Raw genomic sequence first — 22,161 nt, 5'->3', positions numbered from 1 at the left:
CTTACATCTCCTACCTCGCTATTTAATAATACTCGCTACTAGTCGGTTTAGAAGACGATACCGCGCTCTATCTTGCTCTTTAGTTTCTTAGAAATCGCCTAGTATTAGAGCTCTTTGCTATCTACATTATTATAAAGGCCTTTAAGCACGGTAGGAAGGTCGTCTAGCTAAATAGTCGCATTTCCTCGCTTAGCACTACGTACTTTCTTTAGGTTAGGCCTAATCTTCGACTAGGCGATAGTACTAACCTTTATATACTATCTACTAATCTTACTAAACTCGTCCTTTAATAGGCTATTTTTAATAAAGTCTAGTACCTTAGCGACGTTAAATTTGCGCTATTCTATTAACTCCTCGAGGAACACCCTTAGCGCGTTATTAGCTAACCTAATATCTATATATTTTAGGTTATAGTAGTATAGGTTATTACCTACTATAGAAGGGTCGACTCGGTAATAGCGGACACTAATTTTATATAGATTAGCCTCTTCTTTGCTCCGGAAGTGCGAGATAACTACGATTGCAGTATTATATAGCTCTTTATTATATTTAGCCTTACGAATGCCCTCCGAGGGCGACCTATTCTGCTACTAATCGCGCCTATAACGACAATACTAGTGCGACCGCTATTGCAATCTATCCTTCGTCCTTTGCGACTTCGCCTCCTTATATACGTTACTTATATAGCCCTTTAGTACCTCGAAGCGCTTAGGCTCGAAAGTTAACCCCTATAGTATATTAAATAGCTGCTCTCGGATATCGATTATATTATATAGTATATAGTTAGGCCTAAACGGCGGCGGCATAGCGATAATAACAACAACTAGAAAGTGCTATTTAAGCTATTATAGAAAGAGCTAGATCTATATATAAGAAAGAGGCATAGAGATGAGGTTAGAACTAGAAGTATAACCGAGAAGGTTAATACGGTACTAGAATAGGAAAAGCACCGTCGATTACTAGGCAAACTATACTGAGTCAGTGGATAACGCCCTCCGGAAGTAAACCACTGTTGCAAACAGTGGTACGCTAAATTTCCTGACATACAAGAATACCTATTTGAATCCCTTGTCGTGACTCCGTCGTGAACATGCAGGAACCCGTTCTTCTTCAGGTTCGTGGTCGTAGTAGCTGTTGCCGGTACCCGTGTATAAGATGTCTGGAATGGAATTGCACGATTCGTCACGAGGAATTTCACATGGATCGATTGATGATGGCCTAATGTAATTGCCAATCATCCGTTTCTCATCAACAAGAGTCGATGCAAGCCCGCAGGGGTCGGTGGCGACAAGATCAACAAAGCCGCCGTGACACTGATATTCCATCGTGCCGCTCGTGTAACGCTCTCCGTCCTGCCTCTTCGCAAACGGTAGACGGATACCTGCCTCACACCCACCAACCTGCTCGAAGCCTCGCGAAAGATCCTCGACGACCATCACGCTGTTCTGTCGATTCCCCTCCATCTTTGAGATCGCGAGGAAGCCACGATCGTTTTCGAATCAAGATCGCGTGAGTTCTTGCCGAAGGATACTCAAGCGCGTCCGCGGAGGAGTCTTCCGTGGGAGAAAGACTGCCAAAATCCAATTCTCCATTTTCGGCAATTGCGAGAATTTGTTTGCGCGGAGGAGAAGTTTGCTCAGTGGATGCTTGCTCGCCGTTGTCTTCTTTCAAGGCTGATGCAGAAGGTCCCATCGTTGGAAAGAAATGGTTCTTGCTTGGAAGAGAAGATCGTTGGAGCAAGGGAACTTATTGACTACGAGTAATTGACTACGAGTATGACTGTGGCAATGAGATAGTGGAGATACTATGGATGGTGGTGAATGAGATCTTTTGTTTGCCTACCTGCGATGCGACATCGTCCTTTCCATGGATGACAAGCAAGATCTTGCGCTTCAACACGTGTCGCGACGGCACGATTTTTGCTGGAGAAGTCGCTGTGAACACCACCTACAAGACTTCCGGTGTCACCGCCAGGCCCATACAGCCCACCAGCAGCAAACCTCCAGTGGTTCGTCATCGTTATGTGACGACCAGTCATCGTAGCCAATCTCCTCACCTTCATCAACGATGTGGAGTCCTATCGCGTTCATGCGCGCTCGAAAGTCATTGCGTTCACTAGCATACGCATCACGTAGTGGCAGCTCGATGACGACTCTGGCTTGCCACTGGCTGCTCAGGTGATATTGTATGGCGTTCACAAGCAGGCGAGCATGATCAGAGCTGTACAGAGGATCCGCTGCCACTATCAGGGAAAAGGCTTGTGCTTCGTAGTCCTTGCCGGCATTATTATCGTCCAGGAGGAGGGTTTGAGGCTGATTCCAGTCCAAAACGCAGCACGTGGCCCGTCCTCCATGTGTACGCAGTAAGCCAGCGTTGACTTCTGCATTGCGTTCCAGATTTGGAACAATATCAGGAAGGTCCGTGAGTAATACGTGACGAGAGAGTATTGCAGCAGCAGCAAGACCTACTAGTCCGGTGCCAGATCCAAGCTCTAGGACCGTTGCATCTATCGGTAGGGGTGGAAGTGAGGTGTGCAAAAGCGTCATCCGTTTTGCGAGCAAATATGACGATGCCCACGTCTTTAGACCCAGAGAGTCACCCGTCAGCGCTGGTTCATGAAGAGTCAGGTCCAGGTACGGATCGGGACAGAGCACATGTGGATCTGTTTCATTCGGCGAATGCCTCCCGATGCTACGGTCCTGGAGTGGTTGGAGCGGGATGACGAAGGTCCTCTTTATCGCACCCATGGCGGTTCTGCCACTGCGCTCACCCAGTCTCTGCGATGCAGCTTCCCATATGCGCTCCTTTGCAACATCATCCTCAATCCAGGCGAGGGGCGAGGAGACGATTTTTGTCAAGTAGCCAGGTAATCCTTCGCTCTTTACTTTTTTCTTCTTGCGATAGGGTGTGGAGGTACCAGAACCATGAGTAGTATGGCTCCTTGGCGTCGCTTCCCAGGAAACGGGCTCGGAGCTGAGGTCGGCGAGCGTTGTGAGGAGGGTTTTGGCCGAAGGCTTTGTGTAGAGCTGTGGCAGGTCGAGCACTGCGTTGTCGATCAGCTATCGAATGATCTGTCTAATCCGACGATTCCGCGCTGCAAGTGATCGCGAGGCGGCGTACATACCATCGAGTTCGTCCTCTTCGCTTTCGCCAAGGCCGAGTAGTCCTTTGGCGGGACCAAGGGTATCTGCATTATGATCCATTACGGCCGCCTGTATTAGATCTGTTTCGTTGCGCAGTGCATGCGGTGCCTGCGGCGCAAGTACCTAGCACCAGCACAGTCGGCCGAAATGTGCCAAATGCGCAGGAGATTTCTCTAATGCAAAGGCGCACGGGCCAAAACAACCTCGTTCCGACGATCTAGACCCGATCTTTATCTAGTTCATGGAGTTGGGCAGAACTGCAGGAAGCAACCACATACACAATGCATGTGTCAAAGATGCAGGTCTATATGCGAACTTGCACGAGCGTCGAACGGACGGCTTCATGCAAAGCAATTTGAGATCAAGCGCGTGAAAGGTCGTGCTCTGAAATCATTCCAGAGTGGCCTTGAAGCCCTCGTAGGCGGCATTAAGGTCAAACTGCAGGTCTCTGGCTTGCTCTGGGCTCAACTCTTCGGCAGCACGCATTTGGTTCAAGGTAATGAGCCAATGCACGATCTTGCCCTTGTTCTCAAAATCGCGGTCCGTGACTTTGTTTACCGCCTGGATGGTATCGACCAGGATCGGATGCAAGGTGTCTTTGGACAGGATGTTCATGCGTACTGCATCGAAAAGAGTGATGAAATTCTCAGAGGCAGACACAATAGCAGAGGCGTTGGCTGCGCTGGGTGCGGTGCTCTGTGCGTGAGAATTGGATGCGCGTTGAGAGGTATTCCGCGTAGGCACAGTCTCGATAGTGGCAGGCAGTCCAATGCGCAGCCTCTCGGTAGCCTTGGGCACTTCGAGGTTCCACTCGCTTTTGAAGCGCTCCAAATCTCCAAAAGCTGCCTGTACGCTTTCCGCAGCAAGGGTGCTCTTGTACTGGCGGAGGAGACGATCACAGGTCTCTGTGTACTCGCTCTCCTGAATGCTGTCCCTCAGATACGCCTTCTCCAGTGCATCTAAAGTGATTATGATGCTGTATAGCTCGGCCAAAGATTCGTACAGGTCTCGTTCGGCGGCAGTATCGGCTAGCTGGACTTCCTGGAACGGTCTTAGCAGGCTTCACGAATGCAGTACAGGGCTACGAACGGCATCGAGGTTGACAGTTGCCGTGAGGTTGCTAGACGGCGTATAGCTGTGAGGAGTCGGCGCATAGGCCAGTTGCTGTCGCGCATACATGATCCGGTCCTGTCAAAGATACAGGCAGATGCTTTGTTTCGTTGCTGCGCTGTGAGGCTCTTTTTGCTTGGCGGAGAAGTCGGCGCTTCTGGCAGCAGATGCCGATGCTCGCCAAAATTTCGAGACCTTCACCTGGAGGTTGTTGAGATATTCTGCATGTGTACACTTTCGGTCTTTAATAACGCACTAACTGTTCGCAAAGATGGCGCAGAGCAAGGCGACCAAGAAGTTCGAGAAGAACAAGCTGAAAGGTGTGCTGGACCACCGCAACTCGATCAAGAAAGTCAAGCAGAAACAGCAGCTCAAGGCGAGAAAAAAGGCTAGGAAGGCGGAAGAAAATGGCAGAGAGCCAGGAGAGGAGGTCAAGCCCAAGACCAGCAGCAAGAAAGCTGCAGATGAGGCATTCAAGGACATGAGCGTGGACGACTTCTTTCAGGGCGGCTTCGAAGTGCCAGAGCTACCCAAGAAGAAGGGAAGCAAGAGAAAGCGGGACGAGGAAGAAGAGACTGATGCGTCGGACTCGGACGACTCCTTGGTGCATGAAGCTGTACCTGGTGCCAGTGACGATGGGTCAGACTCAGAAAGCGACGAAGGAGATTTCAAGGAACAACTGGATGCGCTCGCGAAAAAAGACCCAGAATTCCACAAATTGCTGCAGAAGGACGAGCCGGAAGTGTTCAACGATCTTGATGCCTTGCAGCTGAGCGAAGAGGAATATGATGAACCGAAGCGCAAGAAGAGAAAGGGTGACGAGTCTGAAGAAGAGATGGGCAACGAGCTGGGTTTGGCGACAGTAAAGAAGTGGAGGAAAGCGCTGGTCGAGCAGCATTCGCTTCGAGCTGCAAAGGAGACTACAATCGCTTTCCGCTCTGCAGTGCAAAATGCAGACGCGGAAGAAAAAGACTTCAAATATTCTGTGTCTGATCCAGACGTCTACCATGAACTCCTCACCACTGCGCTCAAGGAGATCCCGAGCATTTTTCAACACCATTTACCAACATCGGAGAAGAAAAACGGCAGAGCACAGGTCGCAACAGATTCGAAGAAGTTCAAGACTTTGACCCCCATTCTTCGCTCGCATGTGGCAGGGATCACACATCTTTTGAACAACCTAACGGATGCTGCCACCTTACGATTGACGTTGTCGTCTCTCCTACCACTTTTGCCCTACCTGTTGTCGTTCAAAAAGCTTGTCCGAGACGTGGCGAAACCTGTCACCGAAGTCTGGTCGACCTACTCCAACACCGAGAGCACCAGAATAGCCGCATTTCTCGTTATGCGAAGACTGGTCGTCATCAGCGATCCTGGCATTCGAGAAGGAGTGCTCAAGGCTACGTACCAGGCTCTTGTGAAAGGTGCGCGCAACACTTCCGTCCACACTATGCCTGGTGTGAACCTGATGAAGAACTCCGCTGCCGAGCTTTGGGGACTCGCGGGAACAGAAGGAGGCGTGGCGTACACGACGGCTTTCAACTTCATCCGAAGTTTGGCCATGCATTTGCGGAGTAGCATTACCAACAATGCCAAGGAGAGCTACAAGACCGTCTACAATTGGCAGTTCGTGCATAGTCTCGACTTCTGGGGCAGAGTGCTTGCAGCGCACTGCACGGACTCTTCCTCAACACTTCAGCCACTGATCTATCCCCTGGTACAAGTCACACTTGGTGCTCTACGATTGATTCCAACAGCAACATACTTCCCTCTGCGATTCCAGCTGGTTCATTCTCTGCTTCGAGTCAGCTTGGCCACTGGCACGTATATCCCGCTCGCAGCACCTCTCTACGAAGTTCTGGCGAGCGCTGAAATGCGCAAGCCTCCTAAGCCTAGCACTCTGAAGCCGCTCGATTTCAACACCACCATTCGTACTCCAAAGCCGTATTTGCGCACAAGGACATATCAAGATGGTGTAGCTGAGCAAGTCCAGGAGTTGCTTTCGGAATTTTTCGTGATGTGGGCTAAGAACATCGCCTTCCCAGAGCTCGCACTACCTGTCACAGTCATGCTTCGAAGATGGCTGAAAGAGGCTAACGCGCGTAGTAAGGCTAAGGCAGGCAACAAGAATCAGAAGATCAATGGCATGATGCAACTACTGGTGCAAAAGCTCGAAGCGAACTCGAGGTGGATCGAAGAGCGCAGAGCTAAGGTCGACTTTGCTCCGAATGATCGGAAGGGTGTCGAGAGTTTCCTGGATGACGTGACTTGGGAGAAAACGCCATTGGGTGCGTATGTTGTGGGTCAGCGCAAATCAAGAGACGAAAAAGCTCGGATCGTGGAAGAAGGTAGGAAGGAAGAAGAGCGCAGAAGGCAAAAAGAAAAAGATGCCAAGGGAGCTGCAGAGGAAGAGTTCGAGGGTGATGAAGATGAAGAAGCATCGGACGAAGACGAAGACGAAGCCGACGAGATGGTTGATGGTGAGCTCGAGGACGATGATGAAGGAGAAGAGGAAGAAGGGGAGAGCGATTGAAAGTGGCTCTCTCAGGTAACTCGCTGTGTTGCTGCTAATTCAGATCTGGATGCTTCCACAGCCTTCACCAAATAAATGCGACTGTAGAGCCTCTCGCGCCAGAGTGCCCTTGAGCCATAACGGCGTGAGGAACCACTATGACGCTCTTTCCTTGACAGCAAATTGGAAGCCGTCTAAATCACAATGCAGGCGTCATATGACGATTTTGATCCGCTTTGCAATCACTCGCTCTGATACATATCACCAACCTCACTTCCGTGGTCGTCAGATGTTAAGACTTGGCGCCGCTGCCCACTCAAATTGACTGATCATAGGCTTCATATGGATGTGCAAAGCTTTGACATCACAGGCGACGGTGTCTCAAAGAAATCAGTCTTCCTCACTTATTTCTTGGAACATGTTCGCATACAGATCTCTCGACAGCTTCACTCTTCCACTGCACCATCCTTCCAACCTTCTTCCATTACATCTTCAAGATCCGGCGCTAATCACGCTCCGCTTCATTCACCTTGATATCTCTTACACTCGGCTTGTCTCCAAGCAATCGTTCGATATGGATCAATCAGAGAAGACCGAGGCCGAGCAGAAGGCACTATCAGCACAATGCTCGATGATTCGCTGTCGCATTCGCAACATCGTAACTTCCGCAATCAGCGGCGATTTGCACATGATGCCGAAGCCGTACAAGCCGGTCAAAATTCGAGACGCCAATGACGCGACCTGGAAGGAGCTCTCGCAAGAGCATGATATCCTAGTCAAGAAGATCGGGGAGATGAGAAAGACTACTGAAGTGAAGAAGAGGAACGATGTCATTCGCGCGCTGAGGATACAGTATCCGAAGGTCGCCAAAAAGTTTCCAGAGCCACAAGACCCAGTCGAAAAGCCAGCACCAGCACCGGTTGAGAAGTCTGCCTCAGCTGAGAAGTCACCACTCCCGCGATCGACCTTCACTGAGCCGCCGCCATCATATGACAGTGCCTGTACTGTTCCATCCGCGTCGAGAGCAGCTCAGCCTCACGGACTACCTTCAAACTCCATCTTCAAGCAGACCTCTTCGAGCCCATCCTTGATGGGTCCACCACCAGTCCCAACCAACAATCTCAAGCGTCCAGCTCCAGGCCTCTGGCCATCTCAGCTCGGCAAAGGCATCAAACAAGAACAACCCATCGACCTAGACTCCGACGCCGACGACAACTCCCTTGAGCCCGAAGATCCAGCCGAAGACGACGAGTACAATCCATCCACAGAAGCACCAAAATCCCGCAAAGAACGTGTCGAAAACCGCGCCACCAAACGCGTCCGCTTCGAAGATTTCACCTCGAAACTCAAGCGCGCAATCAGCAAGCCAGCCTTGGAGTATGAGCGTCAGCAGTTGAAGTTCAAGTATGAGCTGCAGGATATCGCGATCAAGAAGAAGATTGCGGATCTTGAGGGGGATAAGGCTAGGGTTTTGGGGTTGGACATGGAGGCTTCGAATATTCAGTTTGAGAAGAGCAAGGCTGAGTTCGCGAAGAAGATGGAGGATTTGAAGTATGGTGAGGGTCAGGGTGGTCAGAGGGAGTGAGGTCTCTGCTCGGGGATCTTTCTGCGTGACCTGAGTCTAGGTACGTATCCGAGATTGTCGATGGAGCAAGGTATGGCATTGTGTCCCACATTTGCGGTCGAAGTTGACGCTGACTGAAGTTCCAGACGACTTGAGTTGGGTATTCTGGGATGGGATTCTGACAAGGAGTCTAGCGGCATATGGTGCTCCATATTTGAGATCTGATATCTCAGACGGCGAGGACACTTCCGAATCAGATGCATCAGGCGGCAAACGCGAATCTAATTCGAGCGGCGTTCACAGCACGTACTGAAATGACTCATGACTGTGTAATCATACAATTAATAGGAGATATCATATCAATCATTAGGCACATTCTTCCCGTCCCTCCCAATCTTCACATTTCCGCAAGCTCTTCCTAGCCAACGTTCCCAACCACCACGCGCCCTGAAAGCATCGGGATCTGTTCGTAAAGACGGCATGATTGTATCGTTCCAATTTGAGATGTGGTCTCCTTTGTACCAGGGCACGCACCAATCTGCCAATGTCCGCACTAAGCCTGTGTAGAACATGACCGGTATCCCGTCGATTTTCTTCGGTTGCAGACTGTAGTCGTTAAATACGAGTATCAAGGTGAACTCTTTAGGGGCTAGGCTTGAGGCTGCACATGGCACCAACCCTGCGAAATAAGCAAGCTCGATGTTTTGAGGAAGGGCACGATCTTCTGCGAATGTCACGCCGTTCATGGCTGGAGAAACCGCGCGCAGAATTGGACTTCTTCTGCCGAGTGGCGAGGAGGTGAGGCGTCGCGGCAAAGCTGGTGATGGAGCATGATTTCGAGGCGGTCGAGGAATGGCCGAGACTGGTGCCGGATATTGTCCGAAGATGGAGGGTAATTTGGGGCCTGGAGATGGTGTGCCGGATGTCGCGAAGAGGCTTGGCGAGGATGTGAATGCTGGCGTGCTACGAGGCTGCAAGGAATTGATGTCTAGGTCCGAGACGAACAGGCCTGACGTCGTGCGACAAGGACTTTCTTCGCGAGGTGGTGCGAGGTATGGGTGCGAAGGCGGTCGGTCGTCAGCGACATTGAGACTCGCTGTCCGAGGATGAATTGGCTCTGGCTGAACTAGTTGTGGCAATGAGGGATATGCGATGACAGCTGGTTCTGCTGGTGCCGGTCTGGGTGATTCCGGAGGCTGGTCGATGGAGACGTGGATAGAGCTCTCATTGCCATGTTTGGCGACTTCTGGCTTGGTTCTTGAGACGGGAGTGGAACTGCTTGGGTGCTTCGCAAGCGAAGACAAAGTCTTGCGCACCCTTTTTGAGCTTCGAGTGACAGGCATTTTACTGCCTCTGCAAAATACTGCTCGTAGCTGGAGTCGTGGTTTGCCTTGCCCGAACTCTTGGCGTATCGCGTGCGTTGCGGAGGTAACACATTCCTCGACAGAACAAAGAACATTGTGCTCACATCGCTTAATCTGAGTGCTGTTCGCAGCCATACGTTCGATCTGCTCAATGGGCCTTGAACTCCATTTCTGCCATCTCCTCTGCGCACATTTCCATCCTCCTGCTCGGCATCGATTGCCTTCTCTAGCTGTAACCTCCAAACGTCCTCCAAGACTCTTCTCTTACTGCTTTGCTGCTGTTCTCCGCATCACCGATGGATTTTGACAAATGCTGTCTCTTTTTCTGCAGTCGTTGTGGGGCGAATGTCCATTGCGAGTCAAGATTGCTCGGCGCTGTCGAAGGATGGCTTTACTTAGGCAGCGCAGGCCGTCAAGCATCGAGTTGTTGTAAACAGTTCACGACAGCGCTCATGCGCCGACTGACCGTTTTCGCATCAAGTCGGGTTGTTCATTTCTTCGCCTGACCAGTTGCCGTTTTCTCAGCCTTCTTGTCCTTCTTTCCTCCACGCAGGATTTCTAGATGGCCTGCTTTGCCAGCGAGAGACTGCTCCGTTGCGGCTATCAGGCCAGCCGAGTGCTTCTTCTTGAACTGCTCTTTCTTCAGGGCAGATGCTTTCTTTGGCTTGATCACTCGTGCGCCGGTCTGCTTGCGGTTCGTGCTGTGAAACTGTTAGAACGTGACGTTCTCCTTCCATCCATGGTCCTTTGCATACTTCTTCGGCGCTGGCGCCTTCGCTTTCTTGATCTGGCCCTGCGCCATTGTAATTGCCGTGATTCGTGGATACAAATGCTCTGTGTTACGAATCGATACGAGATTCTTGAAGAAAGTCCTGCGCCGGCTAAAATGATGCGAGCGCCAAGACAATGACAATCCGTCGCGGCCGTCCCAGAGCGTCTTCTCCGACTTCACGCGCTTCCTCTGCTGTCTCACACCTTACGTGTGTTACCCGGCTACCCTCTGACTCCATCGGCCCTGCGCGCTGCGATGGTCTATTAACGACTATCTCCGCTTCGAGTCCATGACGGTCTGTGGCCCATTATCTACAGCGCACATCGGACGCGACCATACATTGGTCTGAGGCCATCTGCTGCCCAGGCGGGACAGACATTTACTGTCGAAAGCGTATCACTACGGTAAGACCTCCCATGCTCGTGAAAAAATTCAACAATTGCGACTGCGGGTTTGCATGTGAATGTGTACGTTGGGGTTGGTCCAAGCTCCTATTTCCCGCTCTATAAAACGCAGCACTTTTCCAGTCCAATTCCAGCACAGAATTGCCAGCGTATATCCACCAGCACCGCTTCCATCGATGAAATGGCGCTACCCACGCGCGATGAACTCCTGGCACAGCTCGAGCCACATCCTGCCGCACCTGGCTCGACTTCCGTTTCGGACGAGTGTCCTATCTGCTACGAGGTGAGTATCTCCGCCATGTCCATTTGGTCACGATTTGAGCTGATATGATTCCTTAGGAGATCGAGTCTTCCTTCACCACCAGCTGCAACCATATTTTCTGTCGCGCGTGTCTAAAGCACTGGCTAAGCTCGTCTACAACATGCCCGAATTGTCGAGCAGTGCTGTGTCGTGCTTCTTCATTTGCGCAACTTGCGCTCGGCACTTTGCCTACCCGGAACGCTGTGATGATGGATCGCAATCTTCATTTTATGGAGAGGGTCGCTGCCTTCCGGACCAGCCGGTTGTATCCCCGCCAGCAGAGCGAAACCCTTTTGCATCAAGAGACTGAGAACGAGCACCCACTGCCTGATGTTAGAGCGCGCTATGGGCGCCACGTGGAGTACATTCATGACTATGACGATCTGGAGCGTTCAAATGAACTGAGAGCTGCTCAAGAGCGTAGAGCACGAAGGCTCGAGGACCTATTCCAGGCTGCGCAAATACAACAACCAATCGCCCAGATGCGGGCCCGCCCGGGTGAAGAGCAACGTCGTTTATCTGGAGAAGAACGCCGCAACGCTGAAGAGGAACGCCGCATGGCTCAAGAGGAACGCCGCGACCTTGTTGACGGCCGAGCACTGGGAGAAGAAGCATGATTTGTTCAATCGGGTCTTACAGTATGTGCCACTTTGAACTCGCTTGCGTTTTGCAAAGCTGATAAGCATAGTTTACAAGCCGTCCGAAAACACCGCAGAGAGCCTCGACTTTTATTCTCGGTCATTAAGGCGGTGACCGCAACGGTGAGAGCCAGGATGGATAAGTGGCGACGTAAAATACCTCCAGGAAAAGCTGCAAGGCCAGGAGCGACTCGTCAGTTCTGTATGCTGGAAGCATGCAGCAGTACAGGAGTCTGACACGATGTCTCCGGCACAAGCACGCTGAGATATGGAGGCTGTGACGCGGCGGCAGCGTAATCGCTTGACACCAGAACACGATGAGCCTCTTTCAAGATTCTACGTAATTCTGCTGCTTTGCATGAATGAAATGAGAACTTCACTGTCCGGCGCTCAAGAGAGACCTTCCCATACTCTTGCATCCCTGGCACTCGGCCAAAGGCGCGCTGGTGCCAAGCATTCCGGTCCTTCTCCGTCGCCGCACCCAACTTCCCGCTTCCTCTCCATCCCTTCTGCAAAGTCATCTTTTTCCATCGAGTCACATTTGGCCGCATCTTGTACGGCACACTCCGCAGCGAGTATATCAGCCAAGTTCTTTGTGCAGTTGTCGATCTTTCCCTGCTGCTACACACGACGATGCTTGTCTTAGCAATGCCCTGGCTTACCGTAGAAACTCGTGACCTAGCCCACCCCTTTTCGATTCAGTGGTAAGCCCACCCTTCTATGATGTTTCTGTAGATACTAATGAGACACGGTATTTTGGTGTAGAAACAGTATTTATTACTATATACGTATGGTGGGTCGATATCATCTACAGCATTCAACAATTCAATGGTGTGGGTGGTCAAACAAGGTTCTCACTGGTTACTAAGCCCACCCCTGGCTAATAGGCCCACTCTGGAATACAACACGCTGTATACGAAGGTCTAATTAGCCCATGGGCTAGGCCACGAGTTTCTACGGTAGTTGTAGCGACCTCTTTAGACTTCTGTTTAGCCGGAATTGGCATGCCAGTCCTTTACCCTTAACATATACAGTGTCGCAGAGACAGGCTCCTTTCGTTGATGTAAGTTCGCGTGCCATCTAGCCGGTGCAGGCACGTTTCAAGATGGTCGGTCTTCTTTCTTTTGCCGCTATAGCCCTTGCTACTGGTGCAGCAGCCATAGGTCAGAAGTCCAGCATCAATTTCGACGGCAATGGCTACTCACTTGCGGCCAATCGGTCGTCTGTTCAAATCGTGGCGGACAGAACGGACTGGCCAGCTGTACTGCGAGTTGTGGACGACCTTGCGATTGACTTTGGCCGTGTCACTGGAACGAACGGTACGAGCAGCCTTCTGAATGGAACAGCATCCACTCCAAATCTCAATGCCAGTCTGATATACAACATCACTGGGAGATCATTCGGTGTCTCAAGCAGCGGGGGAGTCGCAGGCGGCACAATCATCGCTGGAACAATTGGTTACTCTTCAATTATCGATCAGCTCGCAAAGGAAGGCAAAATCGACGTCTCCGTCATCAATGGCACCTGGGAAGCCTACACTTCGACGATTGCTTCTGATCCAATGCCTGGAGTTACTCAAGCACTGGTCGTTGCTGGATCGGACCGGAGAGGTACCATCTATGGCCTTTACAGCATTTCAGAGCAGATAGGTGTGTCACCCTGGTACTGGTTCGCAGATTCTCTGCCTCAGAAGCACGATGCAATATATGCGAGTGATGTCACCGTCGTCCAGACTTCGCCATCTGTGAAGTATCGCGGCTTCTTTCTGAACGATGAAGCTCCGGCACTTACTGGCTACATCGATGCCAAATATTCCCGAGGAGAATATGGCCCTGGCTATGGCGCCGACTTCTACCACTCGGTCTTTGAGCTTCTTCTTAGGCTAAGAGCAAATTACCTTTGGCCAGCACAATGGGATAGCATGTTCAATGTGGACGATCCACGCAACCAGGCTTTGGCAGACGAATACGGCATTGTTATGGGCACTAGTCATACCGAGCCGATGATGCGTGCTACGAAAGAATGGGGGGTGTTTGGACATGGGCCCTGGCAGTGGAACACGAATAACGAATCGATCTATCCATTCTTTGTCGAAGGTGCCGAACGCTCCAAACCATATGAAGGGATCATTACCATGGGCATGCGAGGCTATGGAGACACTGCGTTGACCGCGGATAACGAGATTGCAGTATTGGAAAATGTTGTCGCTGCTCAGACGGAGATCCTGGCAAGGATATGGGGCAATGATTCCGTTCAAAATCCTGACATTGTCCCACAAGTGTGGTGCTTGTACAATGAAGTGCAAGGATACTACGAGGACGGCATGACAGTGCCCGACTGGATCACCTTGCTTTGGGCGGATGACAATTGGGGTAACAATCGACGACTCCCATTACAGAACGAGACCGGCAGATCAGGTGGTGCAGGCGTGTACTATCACTTTGACTCTGTAAGTCTGTGAAGAGCTTCCTAGCAAAAGATTCAGCTGATCATGCTGTTTGCTATCTAGGTCGGCGCTCCTCGAGCCTACAAATGGATCAATACCATACAGCTTCAGAAGACATGGGAGCAAATGCATCTTGCTTACGAGCGCCAGGCTCGGCGTATCTGGATCGTGAATGTCGGCGATCTCAAGCCGCTCGAGCTTCCCATCAGTCACTTCTTCGATCTGGCCTACAATATAAGCTTGTGGGACAAGAATAGTGTGCCGAAATGGCTTGAGTTGTGGGCTGCACGGGAATTCGGTCAGGATGTGGCCCAGAGTACCGCACAACTTATGACCAATTACTCTATGGCTGCAGGGCGTCGGAAGTACGAGGTGGTCGACCCAAGCATCTACAGCGTCTTGAACTACAACGAAGCCGAGAGTGTCTTACAGCAATGGAAGGAAATGCAGACTTCAGCTAAAGCCATTATGGACTCGTTACCGGTTGAGGCTCAGGCTTCATTTTTTGAGATGATATATCACCCTGTTGCTGCTGGCTACGTCTTCCACGACATCATGATCTCAACGGCGAAGAATAGACTGTATGCCCAGCAAGGCCGCACCGTGGCCAACAGCGTTGCGAAACATGTTCAGAACCAATTCTTAGAGGATCGCAAGCTCACAGAACAATACAATGGTCAATTGAATGGGAAATGGAACCACATGATGGACCAGCCGCACATCGGCTACGAGTACTGGCAGCAACCGATGCGGCAAGCCTTGCCAGCTCTCCAGTATATCATGCCATCCGAACGCAGCTTGGTTGGCGACATGGCCGTTTCGATACAGGGCAGCAACGCGAGCGTGCCGGGTGATGACAAGTGGCATACGCTTTCTTCGAATACGCTCACGATGTCACCTTTTGACCCATATGGTGTTGGCTATCAGTGGATCGATGTGTACAGCGTCGGTACTAATGATGTCGATTGGAATATCACCTCGAACGCGAGCTTCGTTCACATCTCGACAACATCTGGCCGCCTCACTAGGGATGGCGCAGCAGACTCTCGGTTATGGGTCACATTCGACTGGGATGCATGTCCCGAAGGCAGTGGCTTTGTGCTGCTGAAGATCTCTTCTGCTCAGAACAACGCCTCTCAATACCTCTCGCAGACGCAGCACGGAACACAATATCCGATGCCACAACTTCTGCTTCCTTTCACCCATACTCGGGTTCCAGAATCATTCCAAAATGGCTTCGTAGAATCCTCGGGCTATATTTCAATCGAGCTAGAACACTACAGCGAAACAACCAACAACAGCGACGTGCACTACGAGATATTGCCAGGTGTAAGTCGCACACTCTCTGGCATCACCCTTTTCCCAGTCACAGCAGACTCGCAAACCACAGGAACCGGACCACAACTATCCTACAAGCTCTTCACATTCTCCAACTCCACACCGGGATCTGTTGTCAACATCACAATTGTAACCACGTCTTCTCTCAACATTGATCCCGCGCGACCTCTGCGCTATGCGATTCAGCTCGATGAGCAAGATGTCAAGACTGTTCAGCATGTGGTTGATCAGCCAAAAGGTGCTAAGCCCGTGGGATGGGCTCAAGCTGTGGTGGACCATGCGTGGAAATCGACGACGAAATTCTCGTACAGCGGTGCTGGAGAGCATTCGCTCAAGCTTTGGGCGCTTGAACCGGGAGTCGTGTTCAATACTGCTTGGATTGATCTGGGAGGGATCCAGCCAAGTTATCTGGGACCGCCGGAGAGCTACAGGATTGCCTGAGCATCTGTCGTTGGTTCAAGCATGGGTGTATAGTGTATGCAAGGCTTTCTATTTCCAGCAATGCACAAGTTTTGGAGCGCCCGTCAATTTTCTGGCGTAGGTGATTGTGTTGTATGTAGCACTATAGTATTAAGCGAGTGGTCTGTGCACGGACACTAGCTCCTACTCCTTGCACACCTGGCTTCAAGCTTGTTTGGCGCCGTGCGCTGCCTCTGCCTCTCGCCATGATTTCGGGTTCGGCTTACTACGTCGACTGCGCCTCGCTTGCTTGCTTGTACTAGCAGGCGCATCGTCTGTCGCTTTCTCTCACCGCATTCTGCTTCAATTCTCATTCATCAGCTCCCCCACATCAGCGCCGAAGCACATTCCGACAATGTCCGGCCCAACTGTGCCAAAGATCAACACCACCGATGTACACGGCCAGTATTCCGGAAGCAGTAAGTCCATGTCCTTCTCAATCCAGTGCACATGCCACCACACCCCCAGGTGCAGAGCTGACTGTCCGGACGCAGGCTCCTCGGACGACCATTTCTCCTCCGCCGATGAAGGCACTCCAAACCCCAATCGCATGAGTACAGACGGGTCTCAGTCTCCTATTCCGATCACCCGCGTAGAAAGAGTCGACGACAAAGCTGCACATGGCGAAGTGCCTGGAACTCCAGCTTATGAGCAACGCTTGCAAGACGCCGTCCCTGACGAACTCGAGATCGTGCCTGAGGGCAGGAGACCCAGGAGTGGCACTCAAAGCCGGTCAAGGAGTCACTCCAACCTCAGCGTATCTAGCAGACCAAACACTCCTGGCGGCTCTCCTGTGCCGAAGTTGGTCGTAGAGAGAGTCGACAATAAGCCAGCGCATGGCGAGGTAGTTGGTACACCAGCACACGAGATGAGAATGGCGGATGCCATCCCAGACGAAGTGCGGACAGCCCCGCCTGAGGCCAGAGATGGCCAGAATGGTAGGTACGTTGATATCAACAGGTGATAGCGGATCCAATACTGATTCCACATGTGTAGCGCCTCCCAAATAGATCCAGAAGACAGCCAAGCATTCTTCAAGTCCATGTGGGAGAGCAAACCAGAAGAGAAACAGGCTACGCAAGCACAGAATATAGAAGAGGATGAGCCCTCAAATGACGAAGATGAAGGAGACGATGGATTTGGTGACGACTTTGACGAATTTGCAGAGGGCGGCGAGGTTGATGATTTTGGGGACTTTGACGAAGCAGAGCCAGAAACACCGACAGCACCACCTCAAGAACCTGATTACACTCCCTCTTCAATACTGAGCACATTGGCAGGCCTTGTAAGTAGATTTATCAATGACCCAGTTTGGGCAAGATGGTGGTCCCAAGCGTCAACGTAGGCTGACTGTGCTTCGTACAGCCGCCTCTGGACCTCAAGCTCGATCTCTCCGGTTCCGATCTCCAGGATACCATAGCGCCCTATTTGGACCTCATATTTCCGGACTCAAATGCACCGCCTCCTGCCTCATCGTTGCCGCCACTTGACATGTCCAACAGCTCGCCATTCCTCTCAGATCGTTCACTCTCCCTGTGGCAACAGCTGGTGTCGCCACCGCCCATGCAGCCGCCAAACTGGACAAGGAGCAGAATTCGCCGCCTTTTCCTCGTATCATTAGGTGTACCAGTAGATCTTGATGAGATTCTTCCACCTTCGAAGCAGAAGCGCTTGGTCCTGCCCAACATTAATCTTACCTCCCCGCGAGCTTCGACTGCACAACTTCAGCGATTGAAAGAGGGCGGTAATGATAGCTCTACTTCAATAGACTCGAAAACTGGGGAGAGGAAGAAGGGTGGCCTAAAACGATCTGGGACTGTGAAAGGCCCTCCTCCGCCTCCCGATTTCGACTCAAACAGAGCTATGCTCATCTGCAGAACGACCGAAGAGGCATTGAAAAACCTTGATGACCAAGACTTGAAGGATCATGTTTTCACTCTCGAGATACTCATTAAAGAGGGCAACAAGGTGCACGAGTATTGGTTACAACGGACCGACGATGCACTGAAAGAAAAGGAAGCGTTGGAAGGCGTGATCGAGAATTTGGTCGGATTTGTGAAAGGCAGGAGAGGGAAATGAAGATCACGCATCGTGAATCCTGTCGTTGATGTCCACATAGAGAGCGCACTCCAATATGTGCAGCTGCATTATGCCAGAGCTAGATACCCATACCACTCTAATGGAGAGACGCATTTGCTTGTGTTGGACATAGAGGTTCCAGTCGTTGTCTTAGATGCCTTAGGCAGCAAACAACCGAGAGGATGATACTTCATCGCTGCCTCTCTAGATCTATCGCAATACAATCGTTCTATAGGTAACGTTACCTCTATCTATTCACGTATGGTGTTCAACAGCTTCAGTTGACCTGCGCGGTCACCTTCACCTCTCGCTTTCGTGACGCAGTGCTTTTTACAACGTCGGCACTTCATCTTCGGTCCAAATCATTTTGCAACGCAAAATATGGAATTGGTGGATCACTTTTCCCAATCTCATTGTCTAGGACACATGGAATTCCTAGCACCGCTCTCAGCGACGCATCTTTCTCGATCCGGATCCTTTCTAATGTTCCTCGGAAGTGCGAAGAGTGCGAAGATATGCTGTGTGTGAATATCGCCGGGCCTTTGTCTTGACGCCCTCGCTGTCGCTCAATCACTTCGGTCCTACGCGGAGGAAGACCATGATGGTGAAACCGATGTGTGGCGTGACATTCAATATACTTCGAGCGACGACGTCCAGCATTGGACATCATTGGTAAAGGCCGTCCAATCTGTCAAGATGAAGGAGATTCAAATCGATGTCAGCAATTGCTACTGTCTATTCGGTTGCTATCGACTCATCGACGAAGCTCGAGACGCGTTTCACTGTCTCAAGCTCAATCCCAAGCTGGAAAAACTCGTGATTGTGGGCACTAAGAGCAAAGAAGAGCGGCGCACCATCACGGATATTGTCGTGCGGTCACTGCTGGATACTGCGGAAGATGTCACGTTATTGAACAAGGAGTTCTACCCTGACGGCTGGGGCAATCGGCTGGGAGAATTCAGGGACGGGGTTCGTCCGAAGCTTCACTTCCCAAAGTTCGAGGTAATCGAGAGGTCCAGGTTCTCGCTTGACGATTACGATGTAGAAGGCGGTCTGGAGGATGAGGAAGTGGATCTCTATAATCTGGTTATGGAGAAGAAAGGTGGCAAGATTGATGTGGTAACGGGAAAAGAGGAAGAGGAATAACCGCACATAGAGGATGAAATGATCGTTTGGCGTTCATCGCTATCCATATCAGCTCCGCAATGAAGTCGTAGCTGAAGGGCTCAGGGACGACTCTTGAAGACTGGCAGCGTCTTTGTGATCGTGGTAACAGTGCTGCTTATGCATTACGCAATAGACTCTGTGAAGGGTAAGATCAGAGAGCGGTACAGATCATCGTCGCGCAAGTGAACTCCTGATGTCTCTCTATGAAGGAGTTACAGGCAAGATAGCTGTATGAATGCCCCTGCCAGCAGTGCTACTCACGTTGTAATTCATATATACTATGAATGGTAAGTGTAGCGAGCGATACAGTCCACCACCGTTGGTGAAGTGAGCTCGTGATGTCGTTCGTTGGAGAAGTCGCAGTGGAAAGCGTCAGCTGGGAGAGATTCAGCTCGAACTTGGGACCTGCTTGAAGCTGCTCGGGCTCAAAATGGTGGCCGATATCAAGGTCGAAGAATTGGAGCTTGGCATTGCTTTTGGTATCAAGCATTTGGGTGAGTAGGTGAAGGACTCAGAAGTGAGGCGCATTCTGTGATGGAAAGCGAAGGGCGGCCAAATTAGGTAATCACGGGCTGGCCCGAGGAGGCTTTGACTCTTCATTGCCCGCTTCCACCTCCAATCCTACCCGCTATATAAGCACGCCTCAAACACGAAACGCAGCGGCAGCGGCGACAGCAGGGCTTTGGGGGCTGCGACGCGATAGCATTGAATAATAAAAGATCTCTCCTCCATCGACGCCCCGGTTTCGGTGCGCGCGACGCCTCCTGAACTTCGCTGAGCCGCCCAACGCCGCGCCGTGCAGGCACGAGAAGTGAGGGCGGCGGCGGCGGTATTCGCTCACTCCAAACGGCGACAGCACTTCGAACAAGAAGCCTGCTGCTGCATACCTTCTTCTTGACGTGCATCTCCCACTCTTGAATCGAGCCGCCCTACACCATGACGAACAACCTGGTGGTACGTCGAAAGTGCCGCACCGGGGCCGCTTTGGGCGGTAGTGTGTGTGGTGTCTCTGCTAACACCGCAACAGGGCGACGTCTACGCCAAGATCATCGAGGAGGTCGTCGCGGCGTCGAGTGCTGATTTCGAGGAGAACGGGGTGGGCAGCACTACGCTCCAAGAACTGCAGCAGGTGCGTAGATGCATTTCCAATCCGAGCCGTCGTCCGCTGCCCCGACATCAATTCCTTCCATCGTCACGTCTGTCGCAATCGAAGCATATCCATAGCGATATCGAGAAAGATGTGTGGGGGCGGGCAAAATATCGACTTTGGCTGGCCACGCAGCTGAAAAGCGTTGCGCTGCCTCTGTCTCAGAAGCGGGCGGGCGGAGCGGGGCTTTAGGATTGCGCGCTCTGGGCGAGCCCGCCTTTTGCCTGCTTTCTTTATACCGCGCAATTCCGCTAACCCCCACCCCTGCAAAGGCGCTTGTCTGCTTTCAGCCCATCACGTGCAATGCCATCGTTTCGAGATACGATACTGACAGTGCACAGGAATGGCAGGCAAAGTTGTCGGCGCGCGGTGTCGCTGCTATGCCGTGGGACCCTAAGCCCCAGCCAGCAGCTCAACAGGCTCCCGTCTCAGCTTCTGTCCCTTCTGGAAACGTCAATGGACTTCCCGTTTCGTCATCCTACCCATCCAACCCATATGCCGCATCTGCAACTGCAAATGATGCAAATGGGACGCGAATCAAGGCGGAGCCTGGTGGTGAGCACCAATATCATGGCTTGCCAAATGGTAATGGCTACCAGCAGAATGGTGTTGCAGCACCTATGAATACTCAAGGTGGTTCAGCTCGTGCCCAGCAATTGCTCCAGCAGCAATTTGGCTCTGCTGCAAATCCCTCTGTCAGTGCCATGCAGCGGGGTGGCCTCGCACTTCCGGGTCAGCAGGCAAAGCCGCAAGGTCTTCAGCTACCGCCCGGCAGTCCCGCGCAGCAGCAATTCCAGCAGCAGCAAGCCCAAGCTATGCAACAGCAACAGCAACAGCAACAGCAGCGGCTGCAGCAACAACAAGCTCAACCACGCATCAAAGTTGAGAATAATAGCCCTCAGCTCCAGCAAGGATCCTTTAACCAGCAAGGTCAAGGCACAAATTACAGCCAGACCGACGGTGCCGACGAGGCCGACGAGGATATGCATCAGTGGCGTGCCATGTTGGCAGAACGCCGTGCTCTTCATGCTCAGCAGGGCCAGCAGGCCGACAGAATGATGCGCGATCATGTCATGCAACTGTCCGAGGACCTTTCAAGTGGTCTCATGGTCCCACTTAACGAGCATCCATCGAAGAAGAACAGGAAACGACGATCTGCACCTCGCAACACTGCTATCTCATCCTCTGCTACTCCTCCATTCATCCCACAGCTTGATGGCGATGCAGACGAGGATGATGAGAAGCCGGACATCAAAGACGAAGACGACGAGAATGCCATTAACAGTGACCTCGACGACTCGGATGACGATGGTGCTGGGGCGATGGGGGATGATGAGGATGAGCTCGGAGACTCAATTCTGTGTACCTATGACAAGGTCCAGCGTGTCAAGAACAAGTGGAAGTGCACCCTCAAGGATGGCGTCATGAGCGTCAACGGCAAGGAGTGGGTATTCCACAAGGGAATGGGAGAATTCGAATGGTGAACACGAGACACTCCTCCCACGAATGCGCCAGGAACCCTTACCTATCAACATCATCAGTATTTACCACACAAGCAAGTGCACTGCTACTTGCTTCGCGACACTATTTTACGAAAACTGCTTCAAAAGACACCAGAAGCGCGCATGCATGGTTTGGATAGATTTTTACCAGATTGACTTAGTACGACACCAGCTGGGGGCTGGGCACTCGCAGCTAGACGAGATACGAACAGGAG

General features: G+C 51.6%; 12 protein-coding genes across 12 annotated transcripts; 7 read left to right on the top strand and 5 right to left on the bottom strand.

The window, feature by feature from the left end:
* Nucleotides 1-1,964: 1,964 nt before the first annotated feature.
* MYCFIDRAFT_136061 (uncharacterized protein) lies at nt 1,965-3,038 on the bottom strand (the record flags this gene model as incomplete). The annotated part of the gene is made up of 1 exon (XM_007928069.1): nt 1,965-3,038. A coding segment is annotated over one exon (1,074 nt), but the record flags the coding sequence as incomplete, so codon positions are not given.
* Nucleotides 3,039-3,533: 495 nt separating this feature from the next.
* Nucleotides 3,534-4,322, bottom strand: MYCFIDRAFT_36559 (uncharacterized protein; the record flags this gene model as incomplete). Its single annotated transcript, XM_007927572.1, has 2 exons — nt 3,534-4,184; nt 4,233-4,322. 2 exons carry the CDS (start codon nt 4,320-4,322, stop codon nt 3,534-3,536), a joined length of 741 nt encoding a protein of 246 aa, XP_007925763.1.
* A 202-nt stretch (nt 4,323-4,524) lies between these two features.
* MYCFIDRAFT_80456 (uncharacterized protein) lies at nt 4,525-6,786 on the top strand (the record flags this gene model as incomplete). Its single annotated transcript, XM_007927797.1, has 1 exon — nt 4,525-6,786. The coding sequence occupies one exon, from the start codon at nt 4,525-4,527 to the stop codon at nt 6,784-6,786; it is 2,262 nt and encodes a 753-aa protein (XP_007925988.1).
* A 553-nt stretch (nt 6,787-7,339) lies between these two features.
* Nucleotides 7,340-8,350, top strand: MYCFIDRAFT_80455 (uncharacterized protein; the record flags this gene model as incomplete). The annotated part of the gene is made up of 1 exon (XM_007927796.1): nt 7,340-8,350. The coding sequence occupies one exon, from the start codon at nt 7,340-7,342 to the stop codon at nt 8,348-8,350; it is 1,011 nt and encodes a 336-aa protein (XP_007925987.1).
* Nucleotides 8,351-9,675: 1,325 nt separating this feature from the next.
* MYCFIDRAFT_211178 (uncharacterized protein) lies at nt 9,676-10,524 on the bottom strand. The gene is made up of 2 exons (XM_007928068.1): nt 10,449-10,524; nt 9,676-10,394 (listed from the first exon to the last, which is right to left on the bottom strand). The coding sequence occupies exons 1-2, from the start codon at nt 10,493-10,495 to the stop codon at nt 10,184-10,186; spliced, it is 258 nt and encodes an 85-aa protein (XP_007926259.1). The 5' UTR covers nt 10,496-10,524; the 3' UTR covers nt 9,676-10,183.
* A 526-nt stretch (nt 10,525-11,050) lies between these two features.
* On the top strand, nt 11,051-11,824 carry MYCFIDRAFT_196305 (uncharacterized protein; the record flags this gene model as incomplete). The annotated part of the gene is made up of 2 exons (XM_007928067.1): nt 11,051-11,152; nt 11,588-11,824. 2 exons carry the CDS (start codon nt 11,051-11,053, stop codon nt 11,822-11,824), a joined length of 339 nt encoding a protein of 112 aa, XP_007926258.1.
* Nucleotides 11,825-12,636: 812 nt separating this feature from the next.
* Nucleotides 12,637-16,033, top strand: MYCFIDRAFT_188103 (glycoside hydrolase family 115 protein; the record flags this gene model as incomplete). Its single annotated transcript, XM_007928066.1, has 4 exons — nt 12,637-12,639; nt 13,138-13,153; nt 13,239-14,257; nt 14,318-16,033. The coding sequence occupies 4 exons, from the start codon at nt 12,637-12,639 to the stop codon at nt 16,031-16,033; spliced, it is 2,754 nt and encodes a 917-aa protein (XP_007926257.1).
* A 508-nt stretch (nt 16,034-16,541) lies between these two features.
* MYCFIDRAFT_98140 (uncharacterized protein) lies at nt 16,542-18,121 on the top strand (the record flags this gene model as incomplete). Its single annotated transcript, XM_007928065.1, has 3 exons — nt 16,542-16,989; nt 17,062-17,336; nt 17,417-18,121. Coding segments are annotated over 3 exons (1,428 nt in total), but the record flags the coding sequence as incomplete, so codon positions are not given.
* A 199-nt stretch (nt 18,122-18,320) lies between these two features.
* MYCFIDRAFT_174384 (uncharacterized protein) lies at nt 18,321-18,797 on the bottom strand (the record flags this gene model as incomplete). Its single annotated transcript, XM_007928064.1, has 4 exons — nt 18,321-18,340; nt 18,390-18,436; nt 18,465-18,528; nt 18,557-18,797. 4 exons carry the CDS (start codon nt 18,795-18,797, stop codon nt 18,321-18,323), a joined length of 372 nt encoding a protein of 123 aa, XP_007926255.1.
* Nucleotides 18,798-18,826: 29 nt separating this feature from the next.
* MYCFIDRAFT_174383 (uncharacterized protein) lies at nt 18,827-19,832 on the top strand (the record flags this gene model as incomplete). The annotated part of the gene is made up of 8 exons (XM_007928063.1): nt 18,827-19,246; nt 19,289-19,300; nt 19,348-19,405; nt 19,431-19,479; nt 19,507-19,558; nt 19,595-19,632; nt 19,661-19,791; nt 19,813-19,832. 8 exons carry the CDS (start codon nt 18,827-18,829, stop codon nt 19,830-19,832), a joined length of 780 nt encoding a protein of 259 aa, XP_007926254.1.
* Nucleotides 19,833-19,854: 22 nt separating this feature from the next.
* MYCFIDRAFT_174382 (uncharacterized protein) lies at nt 19,855-20,202 on the bottom strand (the record flags this gene model as incomplete). The annotated part of the gene is made up of 3 exons (XM_007928062.1): nt 19,855-19,891; nt 19,938-20,133; nt 20,157-20,202. The coding sequence occupies 3 exons, from the start codon at nt 20,200-20,202 to the stop codon at nt 19,855-19,857; spliced, it is 279 nt and encodes a 92-aa protein (XP_007926253.1).
* Nucleotides 20,203-20,233: 31 nt separating this feature from the next.
* On the top strand, nt 20,234-21,928 carry MYCFIDRAFT_64208 (uncharacterized protein; the record flags this gene model as incomplete). The annotated part of the gene is made up of 4 exons (XM_007927728.1): nt 20,234-20,251; nt 20,325-20,426; nt 20,786-21,325; nt 21,398-21,928. 4 exons carry the CDS (start codon nt 20,234-20,236, stop codon nt 21,926-21,928), a joined length of 1,191 nt encoding a protein of 396 aa, XP_007925919.1.
* Nucleotides 21,929-22,161: the final 233 nt, after the last annotated feature.

This window comes from Pseudocercospora fijiensis (genome assembly GCF_000340215.1).
Source record: "Pseudocercospora fijiensis CIRAD86 unplaced genomic scaffold MYCFIscaffold_4, whole genome shotgun sequence".
In the NCBI taxonomy this organism is placed as follows: domain Eukaryota; kingdom Fungi; phylum Ascomycota; class Dothideomycetes; order Mycosphaerellales; family Mycosphaerellaceae; genus Pseudocercospora; species Pseudocercospora fijiensis.
Note: the sequence above shows the minus strand (reverse complement) of the source record. Positions and strands in the feature narration are given on the sequence as shown.